Raw genomic sequence first — 21,123 nt, forward strand, 5'->3', positions numbered from 1 at the left:
CTGTTTTCTCTGTTATTTCATGGAGAAGGTGGAAAGTATAGAAAGTGATCTATTTCTACAGCTTAAATTTTATGATTCTACAAAATTCTTTCCATTAGGCAAAACTCTGAACTCCAGAGGCCAGGCCTCCTGTTGCCACTTTCAGACCTTTCCCTTCCTCAAGGGTTATGGAATTTGGTTCGTTGTCTCCTGATCACAGGCCGAGACCGAACCTGGGGAAGCCACTTATTTCCTTCGGCACACTTTCACATCTGGTGTCTATGATCTCACAGCGCATGTGGGTTCTGAGACGCCTTCCACTGTTAATCCACCCCTTTCTTTGGCCTACTTCTCCACCTCAGTGTTGTCACTTCATAAAAAATGGTTCTGCAAGTTTCCTGGGGACAGAGAAAGGGCTTCCTTTCTGCTGGAGGCCCTGAGACCAATGCTCAGGATGAGTGGTGACAGGAGGCAGGTATGATGTGGTGATCCCCCCTAAAGCCAACAACAAAAAAAAACCAAACCCATTGCCAAGTGGAGTTGATTCCGACTCATAGCGACCCTACAGGACAGAGTCGATATGCCCCATAGCATTCCCAAGGAGTGGCTGGCGGATTTGAACTGCTGACCTTTTAGTTAGCAGTCAAGGTCTTAACCACTGTGCTAGCAGGGCTCCAATTCCAGTCTTCCCCCGCGAGTAGAAGAAAACCAAACAACTCTGTTCAAAACAGTTTATTTTATTTTATTATTATTATTTTTTTTTTTGTCAGACAAACACATTGATTTCTGGACCACAGTAGAGGATGGAAACCTTTCACAAACTTATTTATTTGAAAATACAAATATAAAATTATACTTTCCACATCTGTGATGTGAGAGACTGCCATCCACATAGTAATTTTTTACAACAGGGCTTTAAGAAAGCCACACACAAAGACCTGAAAGATGCTTGAGAGATATATATATATATAGATACATATATATGTATATATATAAAAAAAATACTCACTACCAAAGTTCTCATCAGTTTCATACTAAAGTATAAAAGTAAGGGTGAGGTCAGCCACAGTGCTAGGGAAAGTTTTACTTAGATACATTTATATCCACATGAAACGCTTAGACTTGCATCCTATTACATATGGAATTCCGAGTTTACAATACACCATGAACGGCAGATTGGCTAGCCCACGCTACGCAAGAGGACACTCACAGATTCCACACGGGATGGTACAGTATGTACAGAATACAGTAGCAGAGAGCCTTCCAGGGAGGCTCTGGAACTTTTGTCTCTCAGTCCCCATCCCCCCGCCCCTCACACCCATGGCTCCCGGAAATGAAATCCTGTCCAAGACAATACATTCTGATTATATGATAGCTGAGTGTTTGGATTAAGGTTGCACCCCCAGAGGGGTGGGTTTTATTTCTGGTTTTTTTTGTGTGTTTTAGTTTACCTAAATTTTTTTTTTTTGGTAAAAAGGAAAAAGAAAACAAACATATTACAGTATTAAAGTATTGCTTAAATTACAGTATCTCCTGTGTAGTGTCTGTGCCCAGGACTGGGCTGAGCTGATGTCTGCTTGTTTTCTGCTTAGGGTGAGGGCGAGGAAACCGCCAGGTTCTCTCTTCAGTGTGCTCGCCTGCAGCGTGCCCCTTTTCTCCACCCGCTGCCCCCCTTGCTTCCACCTTGCAAGATAGCCAGACTTATGAAGCACATTCAAGGGGAAAAAAAAGAAAAAGATCCTCCCTTCCCTCACCCGCCCCCATTTTCCTCTGTCCCTGTGTGCCATTTCCAACCGATAAAGATAAGTATGAGTTAGTGTTTCTTTTGTAAACAATTTCATATGCAATATAATACAGAAAGCATGGCTGACCCTCAATAAAAAATGTAGTAAACTATATTGCTTTATTCTTGATTATGCTGCAGTGAGTGAATGGCAGAATGAAGCAGTGTGGTGGTGGTGGTGGAGGCTAAGTCCCTAGCCCTCGTTTGCACTAAGATCAAAATAGGTTTTGTTTTTCTATTTGGAACAAAAAAAAATTTTTTTTCCCAAAATCCCCAAGTGAAAAAAAAAAAAACCCAAACAAACAAGAAAAACCCAAACAAAAACAAACCCAAAAATTGAACACCTTTCAGGTCATTAAACCAACAATTACCCAATGATTTTTATACTAGTCTAGCAAGATGTGTGTAACATTCACTGGCTGTGAACTGCTGCGTGGTGAAACGTCAGGTTGACAGCAATAGAGCCATGCTACCTTAAAGTCCAAGCTACGAGTTCAAATTAAGATGAAGATTATGAAGGATAGAAACACAAAGGCCAGTTGGGACTTCGTTTGAATCAAGCCAATGAGCGACAGGGATAGAGCGCGAGGCTGTTTGGTTTTCCCTGTGGGTGTGAGGAAGGCCACAAACCATGTCTGCGAAAGCTCCCGAGGAGGAGGCCAAAAGCTTGGTCATCTCCATTAGCTCCGCGCCCAGGTAGAACCAGGAACGGGTCCAGGAGCTAATGCCACTCACTCTCCTTTGCTTGGGAGGAGAGGAGTTCGGGGGTCCCAGGCAGATGGATCTGGAAGTCAGAAAAGTCACCCGGTGGCTATTTTATAATTCCGGGAAAAAGCCATCAGCCAGGAGGGTTTCTCCCCCAGGTGGAAGGCAAGGGTGGTTCCCATGTTCGCCATTGAGCTTAACTGAAACAAAAGACGAGGCTGAACATCAATGCTAAAATAATTTACAAAAATCTTTCAAAATGGATTTCTAGATGAGTGGGGGGACTAACGTGAACCTTAACCTAGGTAGCCACATTAAAGCATATCAGATTTCCACGAGATTTGTGCTATGGGCTACTGGGTCTCTTCAAAATGTATATAAACATCTAAAACATATTCACACAGATTATCAATTTCTTCTGAGCATTCTTAAAAAAATATTTTTTTCTCTTAGTAAAATCATTTTAATATACCATGCCTCCCTCTTTTAAAAAATAAATTAAAAAAATCCAGTTTTGCATATCTAGCGTTAGCATTTAAGGTAGTATGGCACACCCCTTCACAGTTGGGGGGGGCGGGGGATCTACATAATGCCATAGAGGAGTCTGCCGGCATTTTAACATTGTGAGACCTTGGGTTAGTTGAAACCACATCAGATCAGCGAAAAACAAAATTAAACTTGAAATTGGAAAAAAAAAAAAAAAAAAGAAAAATCAAAGGAAAAAACTGCCCCAAAATTATTAGCATTTTTTTTTTTCCATAAATAAGAGAAAGTTCTATCCTTACTGGTCCTAAATCTGAATAACTATGTCTAATTTTTTAAAACCTTAATTACATTATACCTATCAATATGTACTAGAAGAAAGAGGAGAAAAAAAGTCACTAACACTAGTACCAGGACAGCACACTTACAAGATAGCCATTTTATACATTATTAACAATGACCAACAAAGAATATTCTATGAGGTGATGGGGATGCGGAGAAAGCAAAAGGCTACTACAGTACGTCACCAATATGGACAAAACGGTAACTAAATCCCCTAGTCTAGACACTGAATTTCTGGGAATTTACTGTCTCTTTTTTATTTTTATATGTGTGTGTGTGTGTGTGTTTTTAAATAAAACTTCTATTTTGTTATTTTTTGATTCCTCGAACAAGTTTTGATATTTTAAAAGCGCCCAGCATTTTACTCAAACTGGTTGTTTGGAAATTAAAAAGAAAGAAACCTGACCAAACAACCTAACAGTTTCTTGGAAAAAAACAAAGAACACGATTTTTTTTTTTTTAATAAAATGTCATTGTGGTTTAATTAGAATGGAAAAAGGCTTTTTTTCTTTCTTTCTGAGTTAGCATTCTGGAGCCTTTTGTTTGAAGATGCTTTTTGCCCTACCATGTCTGTGAAGGTCTACATTAGTCTACTTTGTTAGTAAAATTTATAAAAATAAGAGTGCAGCAGCTCTTTATGATAAATGTCGCATTCAGTGTCTCATACTGGCTGTGCCTTAAGTACCAAATTTATAAACGTAACAATTTAAAAAATATTAAGAAAATGTCAATATCACATTTTAAAAAAGAAAAAAATATATATCCACACTACAATATGTTTTAATGCCATCTATTGAGTTGTACTTCTACAGTTGCTGTTGTCGACCTATTACCGATATTAAAAAAAAAAAAAAAGTTAAATTAAAAAATATCCTTCATCATAAGTATCTTTCCCCAACTGAGGACCATATATTATAACAGCCAATGTCAAAACATGTGCAAACAGGAAACTGTCAGTTTTTCCCACCAGTCACAGTGCAGTGATGTTTATACTTTTTATTTTTAAAATTCTGTTTACATCTATAATAAATTAAAAAAAACAAAATCTCCCATAGCCTCTCTGGTGATACTTGCAGCACTGAGGTATTAAAAAAAAAAAAGGAATATAAACCAAAAGGTTGCTTTTCTAATTTGTCAATAAAAGTGGATGGAGAAAAGATTTCATTAATGCAGGCTTATCCGCTCCTGGCCCTTGGGCCCCCAGAGCTGGGGGGTTGGGTGGGGGCTGGGGGGCAGGGGGAGAAGAGAGGCCAAGTGTCCTAGGGACCTTTGGAGGTGCTGAAATGATTGGACAATAGAAAATGATCAAATATTTAAAAATTAAGACTGACAAGAGAATGTCCCCCCACCCACCCCCACCCAAGCCAAACAGGTGTGCTTTGAAACTTTAAATATGTTAAATATTAAAATTGTAGCTTTGTCTTTTAAAAAACATCTTGGGAAAAGCAGTTTTTCATATTTTAAATAAAAATCTAACTAGACGGTAACATTTGAAGCTGTGCACAGACGAGAGGTTAATATGCTGGTATGACACGAATACAGTTCTTAGGTCTATCACACAGACAAAAGGAGCTAAACAGTGTTCTAACTTCTCCTGGGGTCGTCCTGGCAGCTGGGTGTTCTTCAGTCTCAATAACTGACCGGGTCATCGTCCCTTCCCCTCCTCCTTCCACAGAGCATCAAACTGCCTGGGACGGACTCCCTCACAAAAATATTTTTGATTCTCTCTTTCTTAATAGTTTCTATGTAGTTAATGGAATTGTATTTACAACATTTCTTTTTTAGAATTCACAATTTCAAAAAACCTTATAATATCACCTCTTTCAACAGAAAAAAAGCACTTATAGAAAAGGAGGACACTCAAAACGTTGTCGTCCTTACCTTATTGCCGAAAATAGATATACTTAGGTTAACAAAGAGACATCACAAAAAGAACTGCTAGAGAGCCTGTTAATGAGCCTACTACATCTCACTTCTTCTAAAACGCAAAATAGAAAGTTTATGCCTGCCTCCCGCTCCACGCTTCTCAACTTCAATTCAGTGTGTGCTAAAGTTCCACCTGAAAATTCATACAGTTTCAGAACTGGTACCAAAATATTGAGAGTAATATTACCATCTCAGCATCCTTTAAAAGTGAGAACAGAATCAAACAAGCGAAAAAAAAAAATATATTTTTTAAAAGAAAAAAATAACTCCTTAATATAACAGTTATACTATGGTTAGCTAGATATTAAAGCTATATGACTACTGGACTAAGTCAAAATCACTACCAAATGTGATTCAAAGAGATTTAAAAGGAGAAGGGGAAGAGAGAGGGGAGAGGGGAACCATCAAGAAAAATAAAACAAAAACAAAATGAAAACCAAAATCATGGGTTATATACACATTTAAAAGCTGTTGTCTTATATTACAGCAGATTCGTGAGATGATGAGATGGAGTCCACCCTTGATCCGAAGTGAGCCATCTCTGGTTGGGATGGGGAGTGAGGCTGGTGGGGGTCCAGGTCTGATGACATCACCTAAACAAAGGGCCACTCAGAAACTTCGCCCAGTCTTGCCTGGACATCCAGGTATGCTCTGCGTGGTGGAGAAGGTCAGGTACACCCAGAAGAGGAACACAAAGTGGGGTGGGAGGAGAAAGAAGAAGTGTTAGGCCAGTATGTGATTTATTCCAACTGTTCAACTAGAGCTTTCAAAGAATGACAACGCTGGGCTGAAATCACAGCTTGGGAAATATGACAGGTAAGCCTGATTGCTGTGGACAGGGCAGCTTCCTATCTCCATGTCCACTACTTTGCTGACTTGATATAGTAACTGTGGAACTCATGATAATGGCCAGAAATGAGGTCAACAACTGGGGTTGTCCTGGGCTTTGATCACTACATTGGTGAATTGCATATTGATCGGTGATATTTTTCCTGTTTAAATTGTTTCCAAAACTTCTGCCTTTATTGGGCACCCATCAATGGCTATTAAGAACTGAAAATGTAAATTTATTAAAAAAAATCTTATTTCAAAAAATGCCAAGGATTCAAGATCCGGACTCTTAAAAACATAAGCAATTAATAATCAGCTTTGATTGTTGAAAATATAAACAAGTCTAGGACTCAGACTTGCTAACTACATCTCCATGAGTTGACTGCAAGCCTAAACACTTTCTTTATGGGTGGCACTAAATGCTGGAGGGTCACCTCTGTCGGGGACACAGTGTGTGTTTGAAGAGTCTCTTTTAATTGCTACAGTGCTGCCATGTGACTCCATTAACGCACTTAACCCGCTTTGGAAGGGGCGATGTAGCTACTTGGCCATTCTGTGGAAATTGGGTCCCAGAGTTGGATGAGGGAGGACAGGTTGCGTGCAGTCCCCTGCCCAGGAGAAGGCTGCAGTGACCTTGGAGGGGCGTGGGACTGTGGGGCGGGAAGCCCTCCATCACTCATCTTGTTCTGGGGAAAGCAGGGAGGGAGCACTGGCCGGCCCAGCCTCTAGCCTTTCTGGGGATCTGCTGCATCTGCTGATGGGTTAATCCCTCTTCATCTGGCTCCGCCAAGGAGCCATCTTTAATTCCGAGGTTCTTGGCTATACCAGTGCCCTCTTTGCAACTCAGAGGGTTCCTACTTCCCTGGGGACCCCCAAACAGAGCTTAATTAGTAGTGAGTAGCTCTCCTTCAAACCATTAGTGGCCTCTGGCTTCGGCCAGTGATCGCTGAAGTCAGTGCTCAAAGGGAAGTGGAGGTGAGGGGTGGGGACACTTTGCACGTGGTTTATTTGGTTAAGAGAGGCAGTTTTGTTAGTTGACATGATTCCTTAGCAGCAACATTAGAGAAATCTGAAAGATTTATGGAGCTCAACCCAACTGGGCTCCCTGACTGGTCCTACAGAGTCCTGGCTGACTCAGGACCTGCAGTGATCCCCCTCTATAAAAGTGGCCCCCTGTTAACTGCAAATATGAAGTGGCAAATCCATCTCTAGCCTTGCTTCTCCTATAGCCTCCTCCAACTCTCATGCCTCCACTGGGATTTGCCTAGGGTGCCACATACCCAGGCCTCAGTTGCAGCCCCTCTCTCCCAAAAAGACAGACCCATATTTCAACCCCCCAAACTCACATGAAACACAGTATGCATTTAGTGCTTTCACAATGACAATTCCCTCTCCCTTCTTGGTGTTCTTCTCAAGAATGACAGGTATCATTTTCAAATGAGAATGTGGGAAGAGGCTTCCTCACTGACTGCCCCAACCTCCTCTCTCTACTCCATCCCACCCCCTCCATATCCCCATCGAAGTGATTTAAAAAATGTTTAATTAACTTGAGCTCAGTGAAAAAGGTTAGGAAACTGGCAGGGATCCAAATCCATGTTACACAGGTGATGTCGTTAATTTAATTTGCTTTTCGTGCCGTAATCTGGATAATTGCGCAGTAGTTACAGGCAAAATGTTTTCTTTTCACTAAAAGATGGAGCCTGGCTGTTTGACAGTACAGACCCCACTGGATGAGCATCTGCAAGCCCTGGAGAGCCGAAGGAGTACAGCGACCCACTAGGTCAGCGCTCAGGATTTGTGGGGGCAGCCTGGCCCCTTCCCAGGCCTGGTGGATGCAAAACATTTCCCTGCCTCTGTCCCCCGGGGGATGGGCACAGCATGAGATCTCCTTCCAGTTTCCCACACTCCTGATTGTATTTCAAGACAGAGAAAGATGAGGGGTGAGGAAGTTAAAGAAAAAAGAATCAAAAGAACCAAATCAAGGAACAAAAAGAGAGAGAGTAACAAAAGGAGGGGGTGTTGTGATTAAAGCTGGAGAAAGGGATCAGACTAAAAGACTGGATATTTGTTTTGCTCCCATCCCCCGCAGAAGGGGTCCAGAAAGAAGAGACAGAGAGAGAAAGAGATGTCGACGTGATGAGAGAAGGACGTGTGCTTAAATGTATGACCAGTGCACATACATGTACGGACACGCCCGGCAGGGCGGAGACACACGGCAGAGACGGTAATACCTCAGAGTGAGATGGCAACGAAAGCACCTGCTCAATGGTATCCATTTGTAAAGGCCGTTGCAATCAAAGGTCCCTAAAATTGCACAATTGTTAAGGTCATCAGTGTGCTATACATGGGAACAGATTGTCATATTCTGGGAAAGGAAATTATCTCTAGGACTAGTCTGTGGTTGCCAGCATGAATATGTAATTCTGAGACACCGTGCAGTGGGGGTCAAGGACGACATCCTCCTCAGCTCCTCCCTCTCTAGTCCCTGCTTCCTCTTCCACCCCTGCCCCAAGCCTGTTGGCTTACCCAGGGGGTAAATCAAGAGCCAGATTTTGGCAGGGGGAGTGGTTGGTGGGAAAAGGAAGCTCATGCCCAAAATGATGGGGGCTGTTGCCCTGAACCCCAGATAGCAAAGATAACAAATGTCTGTGTTCACAGTCCCAACGGCTCCAGCTGGGGAGAAAGTCCTGTGCAGATACAATGTGATGTTCTGTGGTTATTTCAGAAAACCAGGACAGCGCATAGGTCAAAAGACCCAGGTTTTCAAGAACAAACAGGGTCTGTGTTTCTGCATGCTGAAAATGGAAATGAGTCGTGTTCTAAGTGATGATAGATGGTCCCCCAAATTGATGTAGCTGTAAGCTGCATGATAATACTCTGGATTTGGTACTACAGCTGATCTGAGGGGATTTGACTGGCTTAAGTGATACTGGTTTGGGAATGGAATTGAACAAGGACCCAGATTACATGAGCCAGGGCTGGCAGAAGTGTGTGTAAGTGTGGTGTGTGAGTGTGTGTGAATGTATGTGAGAATATGTATATATATGTGTTGTGTACGTATGTCAGAAAGAGAATTTATGTACATGAGAATGCGTATGTGTGTGTGTGGGTGGTGTGTGAGTGTGTATCTGTGGTGTATGTGCGGTATGTATGTGTGTTAGTGTGTATATGAGAGTATGGGGTGTGTGAATGCGAGTGTGTCAGTATGTAGTGTGAGTGTGTGTGGTTTGTGTGTGGTGTTTGTATGTGTATATATGAGAGAGGGAAAGTGTATCTGACAGTGTGTGGTATGTGTGAATGTGTGGTGTGAATTTGATGTGTGGTGTGGTATATGCACACACGTGTGTGTGTGCTGTTTGTGAGTATGTGTGTGGTTTGTGTGGGGTGTTTGGTGTGTGTATATGTGAGAGAGAGAATGTAGTGTGTTTAAGTGTGTGGTGTGTGAGTGTATGTGTGATGTGAGTGTGGTGTGTGCAGTGTATGTGTGGTATGTATGGCTGTGGTGTGTGTGATTGTGTGGTGTGTAAGCGTGGTGTGTGTGAGTGTATGCGTGGTGCGTGTGGGTGTATGCGTGGGGCGTGTGAGTGTATGCGTGGGGCGTGTGGGTGTATGCGTGGGGCGTGTGGGTGTATGCGTGGGGCGTGTGGGTGTATGCGTGGGGCGTGTGGGTGTATGCGTGGGGTGTGTGTGTGGTGTGTGGGTGCAGTGCGTGTGTATGTGTGGTGTGTGTGAGCGTGCGGTGTCTGAGTGTATGTGTGGGGTGTGTGAGTGGTGTGTGAGTGTATGTGTGAGGTGTGTGAGTGTGTGGTGTGAGTGTGTGGTGTGTGAGTGTATGTGTGGGTATAGTGTGTATGTGTGGTGTGTGAGAGTGTGTGGTGTGTGTGTGTGTGTGTGTGTGGTGTGTGGGTGTAGTGTGTGTGTATGTGTGGTGTGTGTGAGTGTGTGGTGTGTGTGAGTGTATGTGTGGTGTGCGCTTCCTACGCCAGGGCCAGGAGTCAGGCCTGGTGCCCAGCCTGTGTCTGCACTTGTTCTGTTCTCCCCAGCGCAGCCCCTAAGGCAGGCTGCCTGCTTTCTCCCAGAAGTCAACTCTGACAGGGACATGACCTGGGACAGCAGACACCCCATCTTAGCTCAAAAACAAACTGCCTCCAAAATGCTGTGTTGGGCTGGGGCAGAGGGTGCCCAATTTTCTGTTTCCAAAATGGAAGGGACAGCAAGTCAGTGGGCTCAGGCACATTCATGCTCACACACACTGGGAGGGAGAAGAACAATACAATCTGAAAACAGCATGCAAATCTGTTAAGCAAATTTCCATTGCCTGGATTAGTCAGATTATAGAACCACAGAGCATTACAAATATCAAATGCATCTGGCCTTCGGGAGGCCGCAGCTAAAGAACTCAAGTGGGAACTTACTTGGAACCTGGAAACTGTAAGAAACATTAGCAAAGGAAACCATCTGGGACAGGGCCTGTGCCCCCCTCCCCCGCCCGCCCAACCATGCATCAACACTGCCACTGGGACCCTACCGATGACGGCTGCTACCACAAGGTGGAGGGTCCCCGCTCTGAGGAAAACCACACGACAGTCTCCAGAAAGCAGGGATCAAGGAAGGGGGCTAACACTGACGACCTACTATGTGTCGGGCATATGACACATACTTTCCGTTCATGCTCACACATGAGGGAGGCATAACTATCCTCATTTTACAGCCAGGCAGGGACATGAGGTTCAGATGGGTTACTTAAGTCGGGTCACAGTCACAAGGCTGAAGGTGATGGGGTGGTGATTTGATCCCTGACCTGCCCACGTTCCTTCCACCTCATCACAAGCCCCGTGCACAGTGCCTGGCCCACAGGAGGTGCTCCGGAGATGTCTAACGGAGGAGCTAAGCTTCAGCCCCAGATGGCATAAGGAGAGCCCACTAGCTGAAGTGCTGTTGATGGGGACCCCTCACCTGCCCCCACCTGGGCATTCTTGGCACACTCGCCCCATGGGCTACCAGGAGTTGGTCGGGAAGGAGGCAGGAAGGCAGGAGAAGGCAGGTACTTACAGCTATGCCGTGGCCGAAGCCCGAGCCCGGCTGTGGGCTGGCCGCACTTATGTAATTCCCCACTCCGGAGTCCTGGCTGGCAGGGCCATAGAGATCGGCGACAGGTCCTGGGCTGTTGGCCCCCGGGAAGCCTCCGGGCCGCGCGGGGTTGGAGCCTGCCGGGGAAGCGGGCGCGCCAAAATTCGGTTGAGCACTGTAGCTATTCAGGACTGGTGTGCAGAGAATAGAGCTGGGTATGAGGCCAGAAGCCAGGCATGCACCGGTCATCACAAGCCAAACACTTGAGAAAAACAGCTGAGGCCCAACTTCTAACACTCAACCAAGGCCATGCGAGAACATCAGCAGGGACTCAAGAAGACTCAGCCCAGGCTACTACTAAGAAGCTTGGAGCTCCAAAAATAGAGAGAATAAAAAAACAATCATTCAACACACTACGGCAACCAACCGGGGGTGCTTCACTGCCCACCAAATTATCACAATAAAAATAGAGATATATATATATATATGGAAGAGAGAGAGAAAGAGAGAGTTTTTTTTTTTTTTTCACGTCTGAATTGATGCTCATGCAGTCTTTTCTAGATCTGGGCACGTTGAGACAGCATTCACATCCCATGCAAACTACAAAGGAACTAGTTTTAGACTACACATTGTGTTAATATTGATATTAAAACGAGACAGGAAACAAAGCAGTTTGTGTCCAGGAAAAAAAAAAATTCTTTGGGGAGGGGATTTTTTTTGTTTTGCTTTTTCTTTTTGGTTTGTTTTTGGATCCATTAAACGACAAATTTGTTTGGGAAGAAAGAAAAAAAGATAAAAAAGATCTCCATTCTCCACCCCCCCAAACCATTCCCCCCTCCCCTCCTGCTCTGCCCGCCCTTCCCGCCCCTCCCATTCGTTCACACCCTGCATGGAAGTCGTCAATACTGAACGTGGTCGTGGTCGGAGGATGGGATATGTCATGGAAAGTCTGGGCATCTCGACATAACAGTAATGATGGCGGCAGAGGATTCCCTTTTGGGGTGGAGCGCAGGGGATGGAGGGAGGGGATGGGGTGGGGATGGTACACCTGGAGGCTGGGGCCGAAGCTGAGGTGGAAGCCAGTGACTCTATAGGACACCCACACACTCACCTCCTGCAGTAGAAGGGAAGGGGGATTTAAACCTTTTTTTCCTTTTGTTTAAAAAAAAAAAAAAAGACAAAGAAGTATGAATGCAGAGCATACTGACTGAACCAATTCATAGCTGAAGCATACCTGACCTAAAGGTCTGCTTTCTGTTAGTCATCCTCAGAGATAAAATCCAGACTGAGAAAAAGAAAGCACGGAATACACCTTTGCTACAGAGAGATGGGACTTCATGCCCATGGATCCAGAGAGTGATGGTTTTGGGTATTGGGGGGTAGCAGGAGGAGACGCTGCTTCCTGCCCCCTCCTTCAGCCTCCCTCATAGCCCATTATCACCCCCCACCCCAAGTGAGGGTCACAACCCACCAACCAGGTGAATTCTGTCTCATTTTTTAATTTCCCCTTGGTAGCGTAGCTTTATTTTCTTCTCCAAAATGGAAAAAAAAAAGTTTTTCTTTTTTTTAATTGTCAAAGTAAATTGTTAAAGCTCGAGGTGAGTCTGGAAGCCGGCCACTTCTAGGCTACAGCTCAAGGGTCCTGAATAGCCAGACAGATAGATACATTTCCACTTCTTTGGCTCTAGGGGGCTGCTCCTCACAACAATCATTTCTCTCTTTTACCTTCCTTGGCATCTCCCCTCTGTCCTCTGACCACCTGCCTTCAAAAATGGCAGAAGGAAAGAACATCCACCAACTCCTCTCAGCTTTGGCCTTGCCCAGGGAGGGGCCTGTAGTTGGAGGCCCCAATTCCAGTGAAGCTTGAGGAGCCTTAGTGGGCTTTTACCCACCTGACACTGGGATAGGAAGGGATGGATGATGCACGCAAGCCAGGCCAAAAGAAGACTGAGACTGGGACCTGAAGATACAGAGGAGACCAAACCAAACTGTGCTTGGCTCCTGACTCAGCACAGAAAACCCAAACTCTTGTCTCTGATGTCCCTTGGGGCATGAAGCCCCAAGGTGAGACTCCTTTGAAGCTATGGCCGAAAAATGAATAAATTGGCCAACGGAAAGAGCAAGCTAAATAGAAAAAAAAAAAATTACAGCAGCCTAGAGCAAGTGAATGGCTTATTTGGGAATGTGCTGGCAGACAAAGAGGACGGGGATTTTTGAATACAGAGGATTAAACTTGTAGATAACATTTGGCCCTTTCTCACTCACGAAGGCAAATATCAAGCTGAGATATTCAAAAGGCGGTATTATCTTGGCTTCACACACTTTTTCTTCTGGGCTTGGGGAAATGGAAAGAACTCAGACAGCAGACTCCCGGTCTACTCAGGCAGCTGTACCTCCTCCCTGCATGAAATAACTAACTTGTCTGTTCCGTTTTAGGGTAATAGGGTGTGTGGGCAGTAGAAGATGGAAAGAAGTTTTTTTTTTTTTTCTCCTCTGGCTAGATAAGAATAAGGGCCTGTTGGGCAGGTCCATCTATTCAAGGGGTGGGGAGAGGGGAGGTTTTGGTCTTGGCCCCGTCTAGCAGGAAAAGCTGTCTAGACTAATCCAGCCAACAGAAGCAACCTTGGAGACAGGACCCTGTGGAAGGATGCTGACCACAGATGGTCCTGCCATAGGCTCAGTAGACAGGAGGGCTGGCAATATCACGCCCATCACTGGCAACCTCTCCCAGGCCTGTAGCTAAGAGTTGGCGAGAAGGGAATTTCATAATAAGCAGCTCCTCTTAGGGCTTTATCACCCCTTCCTGCTCGGTCATCTTCCATCAAATGACACCAAAATCACTGTGAAGAAGGCACTGTATTAGAATGTGGCTTTAAAACCCCCGAGTCTGGTTTTATTTTACGCTTGCTTGTACCAACGCCTTGAGCATCAGCTCAAAGTCACCTTGCAAATGTCTCCAAGCCACGGTGAAAGGGCAGGCAGCAGGGTACCCACTAGAGGGTGCAGTAGGCAGGTACTCAGCCCCTTGTCCCCTTTCTCAACTTCCGGGCAGTGACCCTACAGGCTCCAGGGCTGGAGCGCTGAGGAGAGGCACCTCTGGGACCCACCGTCAACACGCCTCCCTCCCTCTCTCTGTGGGCAGGAGACTCAGGCACCAGGAAGCATGGTGAAGCCCCCAAACAAGCTATCTGGAAACCCGTGCATCTTTGGGCAGACCCATAAAGAGCAACCGGCGCTGCCTGCTTAGGAAAAGGACTGGGAAAACCATTCCCCACACAAGCTTGTCAGTGGCTGTTCCTGCTGTCCAGCGGTGCGAAGGCATTAGAGACAAAGTAATTTTCTTCTCTCAGGATATCAGAGTAGCTCCACATACTGAACTCTGGCTAGCTGCACAGAGAAGGGAGTCACTGACGAAGCCCTCTCCCTCCAGGCCGGGACCTCAAGAAGAGCAGCAGGGAGAAAGCTAGAACACTCACTCTCCAGAGCCCAGTCCCTGCCCTGAGGGTGCTTTCTGTGGACACTCACCCTGCAGTTAATTCGCGATTACCTGGCCTAGTAGAGGGCACCTTCCCCCAAGGTACCCAGGCTCACTGAGAGAGGCCAGAAACGGCTCCACACTCTGGAATCAGGTCAGGAAGAGGGGAGGGGACATGGTTCTTAACAGGCAGTGGCACCCTTGCTGGAGTGTGTGGAGGGTGGGTTCTCAGCAAATGTTGTTGAATAAACGGTGCTGGATTTATAAGTTGGATATTATGATTCCAGTTCCTGAAGAGGACAATGTCTCGCAAACACCTTGAAATGTCTGCCGCAGAAACTATGAGCGTTAAGTGGCCTGGGGAGAACACTGCACTGGGGTAGCAGTTTGACGGCTCCCTGTGGTGAGCAGGCTCCCTTTATGGTCTGCTCTGGGGAGGGCCCACAGCACAGTTTAATCCTGAGCACTTTCCTCATCACCCCTCATCCTCTCCTGTCCCTGGGCATCCTCTGGGCCTTGCTGGTCCAGGCGGTGCCCAGGAAGGCAGCTGTGGTGTAGAGAAAGAGAGCACTGGACTTGGAGTCAGAAGACATGGGTGTGACCCTGGCCCCATCTGTAAAACATGAGCGATGCCATCCTTATTTAATCTGACTCCAAAGGCTGCTGGGAGAATGAAAAAAGAGCAAGTGCTCTGTAACTTGTCAAGTTCAAAACAAATACATGTGACTATTTTCGAGATCTTTGTGTATGCAAAGCCCAGCAAGGAGGTACCATATGCAGATTTAAGAAAATCTGATATAGGAAAATGCAATTCACTCGCCATTCAAATCAGCAGGTGATTTACACAAGGATCCAATTCATTTACCAGGTGCATCTAATCCTCTTGGACCTGAAGAAATGACTCCTGGGAAGGGGGGGAGGGTAAGAAAGCAAGTGTCTTCAAAGGTCACTAAGAACAGCAAGAGGAAATGCATTTGAATTAAAGTTGGAGGAATTTTAGGTTGGATAAAAGGAGGAACTTCCTGCCCATCAAGGGAATAAAATACCTGCATGGCTGACCAAAAAAAGCCAGGGAATCTTATCCTGGAGACCTTAAGAAAGGGCTGTGCCGCAAACTTAGACCTTACCTGCAGGGGCTGGACCCAAATTCAGGCACCTTCCCCCTTGGGGGTTCTCAGGACAGCCAGGTGAGTGGTCTGCCTTCTGCATACAGTGGCACATGACTCTGTCCAGCTGTGGTCAGATGGGACTGGGTTGAGATTGGGATTAGTCAATGGGGACAGGGAAGTGGTAGGAAGGGGCAGTGAGAGTCCCAACAGCCTCACTGCGGGTCTAGAAAGGTACAAAAGCCCAGAAGCTGGAAGTGACTGCTGGCAAGGACATTTCTGTATTGTCCTTAAGTGATGCCACTGAACCTGAGGCCAGGACTGTGAATGGGAGCACCCCTCAGTAGGCACCTCTGGCTCTGAGGCCTGAAAATTGGGTGTTATAAGTACTGATCCAGAGAATGGAACTGTTTACAAAATCGCTTCCAGATGAGTTCAGCCCCCCTATATGGGAGAGGCCAGGGGCTCGCTAAGTTCCAGCCCTCAACCCAACCTTTGGCTTGGTGGGTCTCACATCTTCCCAAAGGGCAGGACAGCCCTCAAGTCAATTTCAGTCACCCTCTTTGTGAACTACCCATTGCTGTCAGGTTCAACCTCAGGCTGGAGAGCCTGGTTCTTGAGAACTTCCAGGACAAAGCCTCTTCCCAGGCCAGCCAGCAAGTACTGCTCAGGAATAGGCAAACACAATGAAGGGCCCCGCCTGTCCTCCCAAAGTCCAATTCAGAAGGCAACGTGCTACCAAAACTGAATTAATTACGCCCTGAATTTCCAAGCCTAGTAGAAGGAGTTTCAGCTGATTGTTGTCATGGCCGCCGATCCCTACCCCCAGCACCTGACAGAATGGAGAGCTGAGATCTGGCAGGATCATAAGCCTCTGCAATCGCCTTTGAGGGCAGGGGCTGTGCTAATCCTTAACACTGTTTTTTTTAAAGAAACTAACTGAAAGAGAAAATTAGAGGGACTATATTGATTAGCAGGCTGATGCCAGAGAAAAAAAAAGAGGCCATGTCATTGCCCCCTAACCCTCACATCTCCTTGTCTTTATCATGCTTCTACTGCCTCGATTAAAAACTCCACAGTAGCAGAGCTTTTTCCCCATTAGCAAGGGGCTCCTCAAGGTGGGTGTGTGGATGGGCGGGGGCTCTCAGGCTTTCTGTAGAACCCTATGCTCTTGATCACATGGCCTGTTCTCAGAGCAAAGGTAACTGTCCTCTATCCCCTTCGACACTGGATGCTGCTCCACTGATGCTGGGTGCGTGATGCCCGCTGGCTGTCCACTGGGGAAAGCTGCATGGATCACTTTTAACAGCCAGTCACTCCTTGCCTCGGGGCTTGAAGACTGGCAGCTGGGCCACCAGGCTCTTCCTGGGTAACAGAGTTGGGGACTCTACTCAGAAGCCTCCTTCCTTGTGTCCTCTGAAGGTAGTGACCACTGTACATTAATGCGGATGGTCATCGGAGAAAGGTCAGCATGAGGAGAGAAACCTGTTTATGAGAAGGGAAGGAGAAACCCTCAGCTGTGACTTATTAGGGCATGCCTTGAGGATAGCAAGGTGGGATTATACTCAGATCCCTGGCTCGTGCTTTCCTTCTAGAGTTTAGCCTAAAGGTGGGAGAGACAGAGTGGGCCAGCAATTATGTCCAGCCTGGGAAAATTGTATGACACACTAAATTAAAATCAAATCAGTTCAGAGACCCAGGTGCAGGGACAATCGATTTTATATACAATGATTTTTTTTTTTTTTTTGGTAAACTCTGCTGAATTTCAGTCTATTTCAGAAAGGAAGGAGAAAAAGTACTTTAAAACTGGGGGAGGGTTAGAAAAGCAATGCAAAAGTTTCTTTTTCACGGTTTTTGTACACAAACAAATATACTATTGAAAGGCACAAACTTAGCGTAGTATCAACGTTGGCTGGCCAGTCTTCACAATATCCAGAGATGCTAACCAGAAAAAAACCAAAAAACCAAACCATTGCTGTTGAGTTCATTCTGACTCACAGCAACCCTGTAAGACAGAGTAAAACTGTCCCATAGGGTTTCCAAGGAGCGGCTGGTGGATTTGAACTGCCACCCTTTATTGGTTAGCAGCCAAGGTCTTAACCACTGCACCACCAGGGCTCCTCCAGAGATGCTGGCTCATCGTGAATACTGCATAGGACACGCAGAGAGTGTCTGCTCATTCCCTCGGCTGACACGGGAGTCAGCACCACACCAACACTTCAAATGCTGGCTATGATGGCGCTGGTCTTTTAAGATTGCAGTATCTGCTTGTTCTCTCAAAATTTAACCTGATTCAGACAGCTGTGGTTGATGCTGATGATGTCTGCTGGTTAATGCTGGGGTGTCTCAAGGAGGGAACTAACAAACAGTAGAAACTAAGACTTGTGATTATTTGTCAGAACTGTCTAAGCTTCTGGTCAAACCCTACTCTCCCAAACAAATTGCCCTCACTATTGGCCAGCTCTAACACTACCACATAATTTGTTCATGGTAAACCTGAGGATTCCAGGGCTTTGAACCGGTTCGTCCCGGTTCAAACCCCTGGAGGATTCACACTGTCATTCAAATTGTGCAAGGAAGAAGCCTCAGCACCCAGAACGGAACCATCTGAGAAATGCTTTGGGACCAGAACTATTGTTCTTTGTGTTGAGATGCAACTCCAACAGAAAACAGCTCTTTCTCTTTACATTTTGATGGTCTTTTCCTATGGGCCCTGATTTGGGCCTGTGCGGGGTGCGACTCTTCCTTATAAAGGGCCAAGTGGTTGAGTTCTTGGTTGGTTGGCTGGTTGATTCTCACCTCCTCTAGGTGGAAATTCTAGGGATGGGCCTTGAATGGGCCTGGGCCTAGTGGCCCAAGAAACTAGGCCTTTGCCACAAGGGCAAAAAAGCAACTTTTTCTGGAGCCAAGGTCAGGTTTCCATTCCTCCTAAACCCCAGAGCCCTGAGGGAACAACATTATTTGTTTTTAAGGAGGGCAGAGGACAGGGGTTCCAGGAAGGGAAAATGCCTGACCAGAGTCACTGCAGCTCTGCTCAGTGACTGGGGGTCATGGGGACTCTTGGTTGGCACTGGCGAAGGTGCCTGTCCTGTCAGTGTCAACTGTCTGCCAGGCTGCAACAGCATCACCAACAAGGTACTTCAGCAGCGGTGTTCCTTATCCGGCCCCAACGTGCATAGGCAGTTCCACAGTACCTCAGCCCTGAGCTGCCAAAATGCTTCAGAGAAGGTGAGAGGAAAACCAACTAGGGAAAGGAATGTTTCTGGCCTGGCTGAGGCAGGCGGTGTTTTAACCCTAACTTTTCCTGCTACCTCTTCCCTAAATTCATTGGTTTCAGACTCCAGGCCAACACAGGTTAGAACTAGCAAGGAGAAGCAGAGGAGGAAATCCAGAAACCACCAGAACTCAGGAAATGCTGTGCTGAACGAACCAGTAGCTGTGTACAGTGTCTCCGGTACCACTTGCCTACCTACAGGTGGGGAGGTGGGCCACCCTGGGGTGATGTCAGAGCCTTGCGACCTCAACTAGCCCTTCCCCACCTGAGAAGCCAAAGGAAGACAGGGCCTCTGAATGGCTCCCTCTTCTCTTTTGAACAGTTTGGTTGCTCCAGATTTCACGAATTTGGATCTTTCTTTGCCTCAGAGAGACCGCAAATTCAAGGAAAAGGAACCAACTGTCCAACTTTGGAGTGGACCTGTTACCCTTTCCAAATTGGGAGCTCCCTGGTAGTGAAGATATCTCTCCATCAGACTGGGGGCTCCCTGGGGGCCTGCCTTTCCCAAGGACTCTCTTGCCACACCCCAAAGAACAAGACTGTGCACAAAGCAGGTGTGTAGTATGGGTAGGGGCGGATTACCCAACAGGCAAGGTAAGCAAAGTGCTTGCCTTGTTTACCAAATTACTCACGGCAGATTAATAAGTAAGCCTGTGCTTACTTTGCTTACTGGGTCATCTGCTCCTGTCAGGGATTATAAACTTGAAAAGAGGCTTTGATTCTATAGGAAGGTGCTGTGGGGTTGGGTGAGAGATATATCCCAGCCATATCTGGAAGCAGAATATTTGATGTAAAAAAAATATGATATTGTTCACTACAGATGACTTGGTAAGCAAGGTAAGAACTGTGCTTACCTTGACTATTGGATAATCTGCCCCTGGGGGCGGGGAGGAAGCCCTGCCAACCCTGGGCCATCACTGGGGCCCCTCCAGGAAGTGCCCAGACTCAGCAGGGCACTGAGAGGACTTACCTCAATTCCGAAAGACCACTCCGTTCTATTGAGGGCTGGTCCTTAGGCAACTCGAATTCCCAAGGACCCATCAGAATTTACTGCCCAATAACATCTAATGGACAGCCTGGGGTTCCAGCATGAGGGCATAGGGTGGGGAGGATGCCCAAGGGGCAGTCCCTTGAGAACCTTACAAAAGGCTTTCTACTCCTGCAGCTAGTCTTTAGTGATTATAAAGGCACAGGAGTTTAATCCATTTTTGATGTAGGCACTAATAGCTGTGTCCTTGAAGTTCAAAGCAGGCACAGAGATGTCACTAATTAGCCAAGCACAGAGCCATTCAGTTCCCTCTCATGTTTCTAATTAGGTCTTTAATAACAAACACACTGCGACCTTAACAAAAGGCCCCCATTCGTCAGACAGGACAGGCAGGAGAGGAAGGCAGCCAGTTCCTTGTTTATGGCTGCTCCAGGCTGCTGGTTCTGTGTGCGCATGCTCTCAATCTCAGCCAGGACGGGCTGCTGAGGAGGGCGCCAGGAGAGTTGTCCATGAGGACAAAGACCCATCAGCTGGCCCTGGAAGGTGGACTGCTTGGGGTTGCTGGCTGAAGACCACGGACCAGCTCTGCCTCCACTTGTCTAAGAGGTTGGGGTGAGCTGCCTGGCTTGGCTCTATTTATCCATTTCTGAGATAGTGGAGTTGGTGACCAAGTCACAGCGATGGTGTCAGGAGCTACATCCAGAAAGAACCTGGTGGTACTTAAGTCGGTGGTTATACACTGGAATCACCTGGGGAGTCTTAAATACCATTGAGGCCTGGGTTCCACCTTCATAGATTCTGATTTGATCGGTCTGCAGCGTAGCCTGAGCCCTGGGAATTTTACATACTCCCCAGGTGATTCTGATATCAGCCAAGTTTGAGAACCACTGTGTTGGCCCCAATCTCAGGCAGATTTATCATTGATAGCAACTATTAACAGGTCCACCCTTATTAATGAATATCATCCATCAAGAAGTCAAGCCCTACAAGGTTTATTCAACCACACCCAAGGATGGGAATCTGACTGCAGATTTTAAGAATGATACATAATTCTGAAAATACATCCAACTCTATCACTGTTTTCATGCATTAAAATATGCATTTCTGACTGTTTTCAAATGTGTTCCCACCAAGTTTCCTTACCATTTGGAAGCCCTCAGC

General features: G+C 46.2%; 1 protein-coding gene across 5 annotated transcripts in view; it reads right to left on the reverse strand.

Annotated features, from left to right (window-relative positions):
* Nucleotides 1-723: 723 nt before the first annotated feature.
* Nucleotides 724-21,123, reverse strand: part of MSI2 (musashi RNA binding protein 2) — a 471,444-nt gene continuing 451,044 nt past the window's right edge. For 2 of the 5 annotated variants that reach the window (XM_049861312.1, XM_049861314.1), the window contains 3 exons: nucleotides 11,102-11,310; nucleotides 8,281-8,353; nucleotides 724-5,869 (listed from right to left, as the gene is read on the reverse strand). In XM_049861312.1, the coding sequence (XP_049717269.1) occupies nucleotides 8,312-8,353; nucleotides 11,102-11,310 (251 nt within the window). In that variant the 3' untranslated portion in view covers nucleotides 724-5,869; nucleotides 8,281-8,311. The remainder of the gene's footprint in view (nucleotides 5,870-8,280; nucleotides 8,354-11,101; nucleotides 11,311-21,123) is intronic. The other 3 variants (XM_049861316.1, XM_049861317.1, XM_049861313.1) reach the window with 2 other exon arrangements.

The sequence above is a fragment of the Elephas maximus genome, chromosome 19, assembly GCF_024166365.1.
Source record: "Elephas maximus indicus isolate mEleMax1 chromosome 19, mEleMax1 primary haplotype, whole genome shotgun sequence".
In the NCBI taxonomy this organism is placed as follows: Eukaryota; Metazoa; Chordata; class Mammalia; order Proboscidea; family Elephantidae; genus Elephas; species Elephas maximus.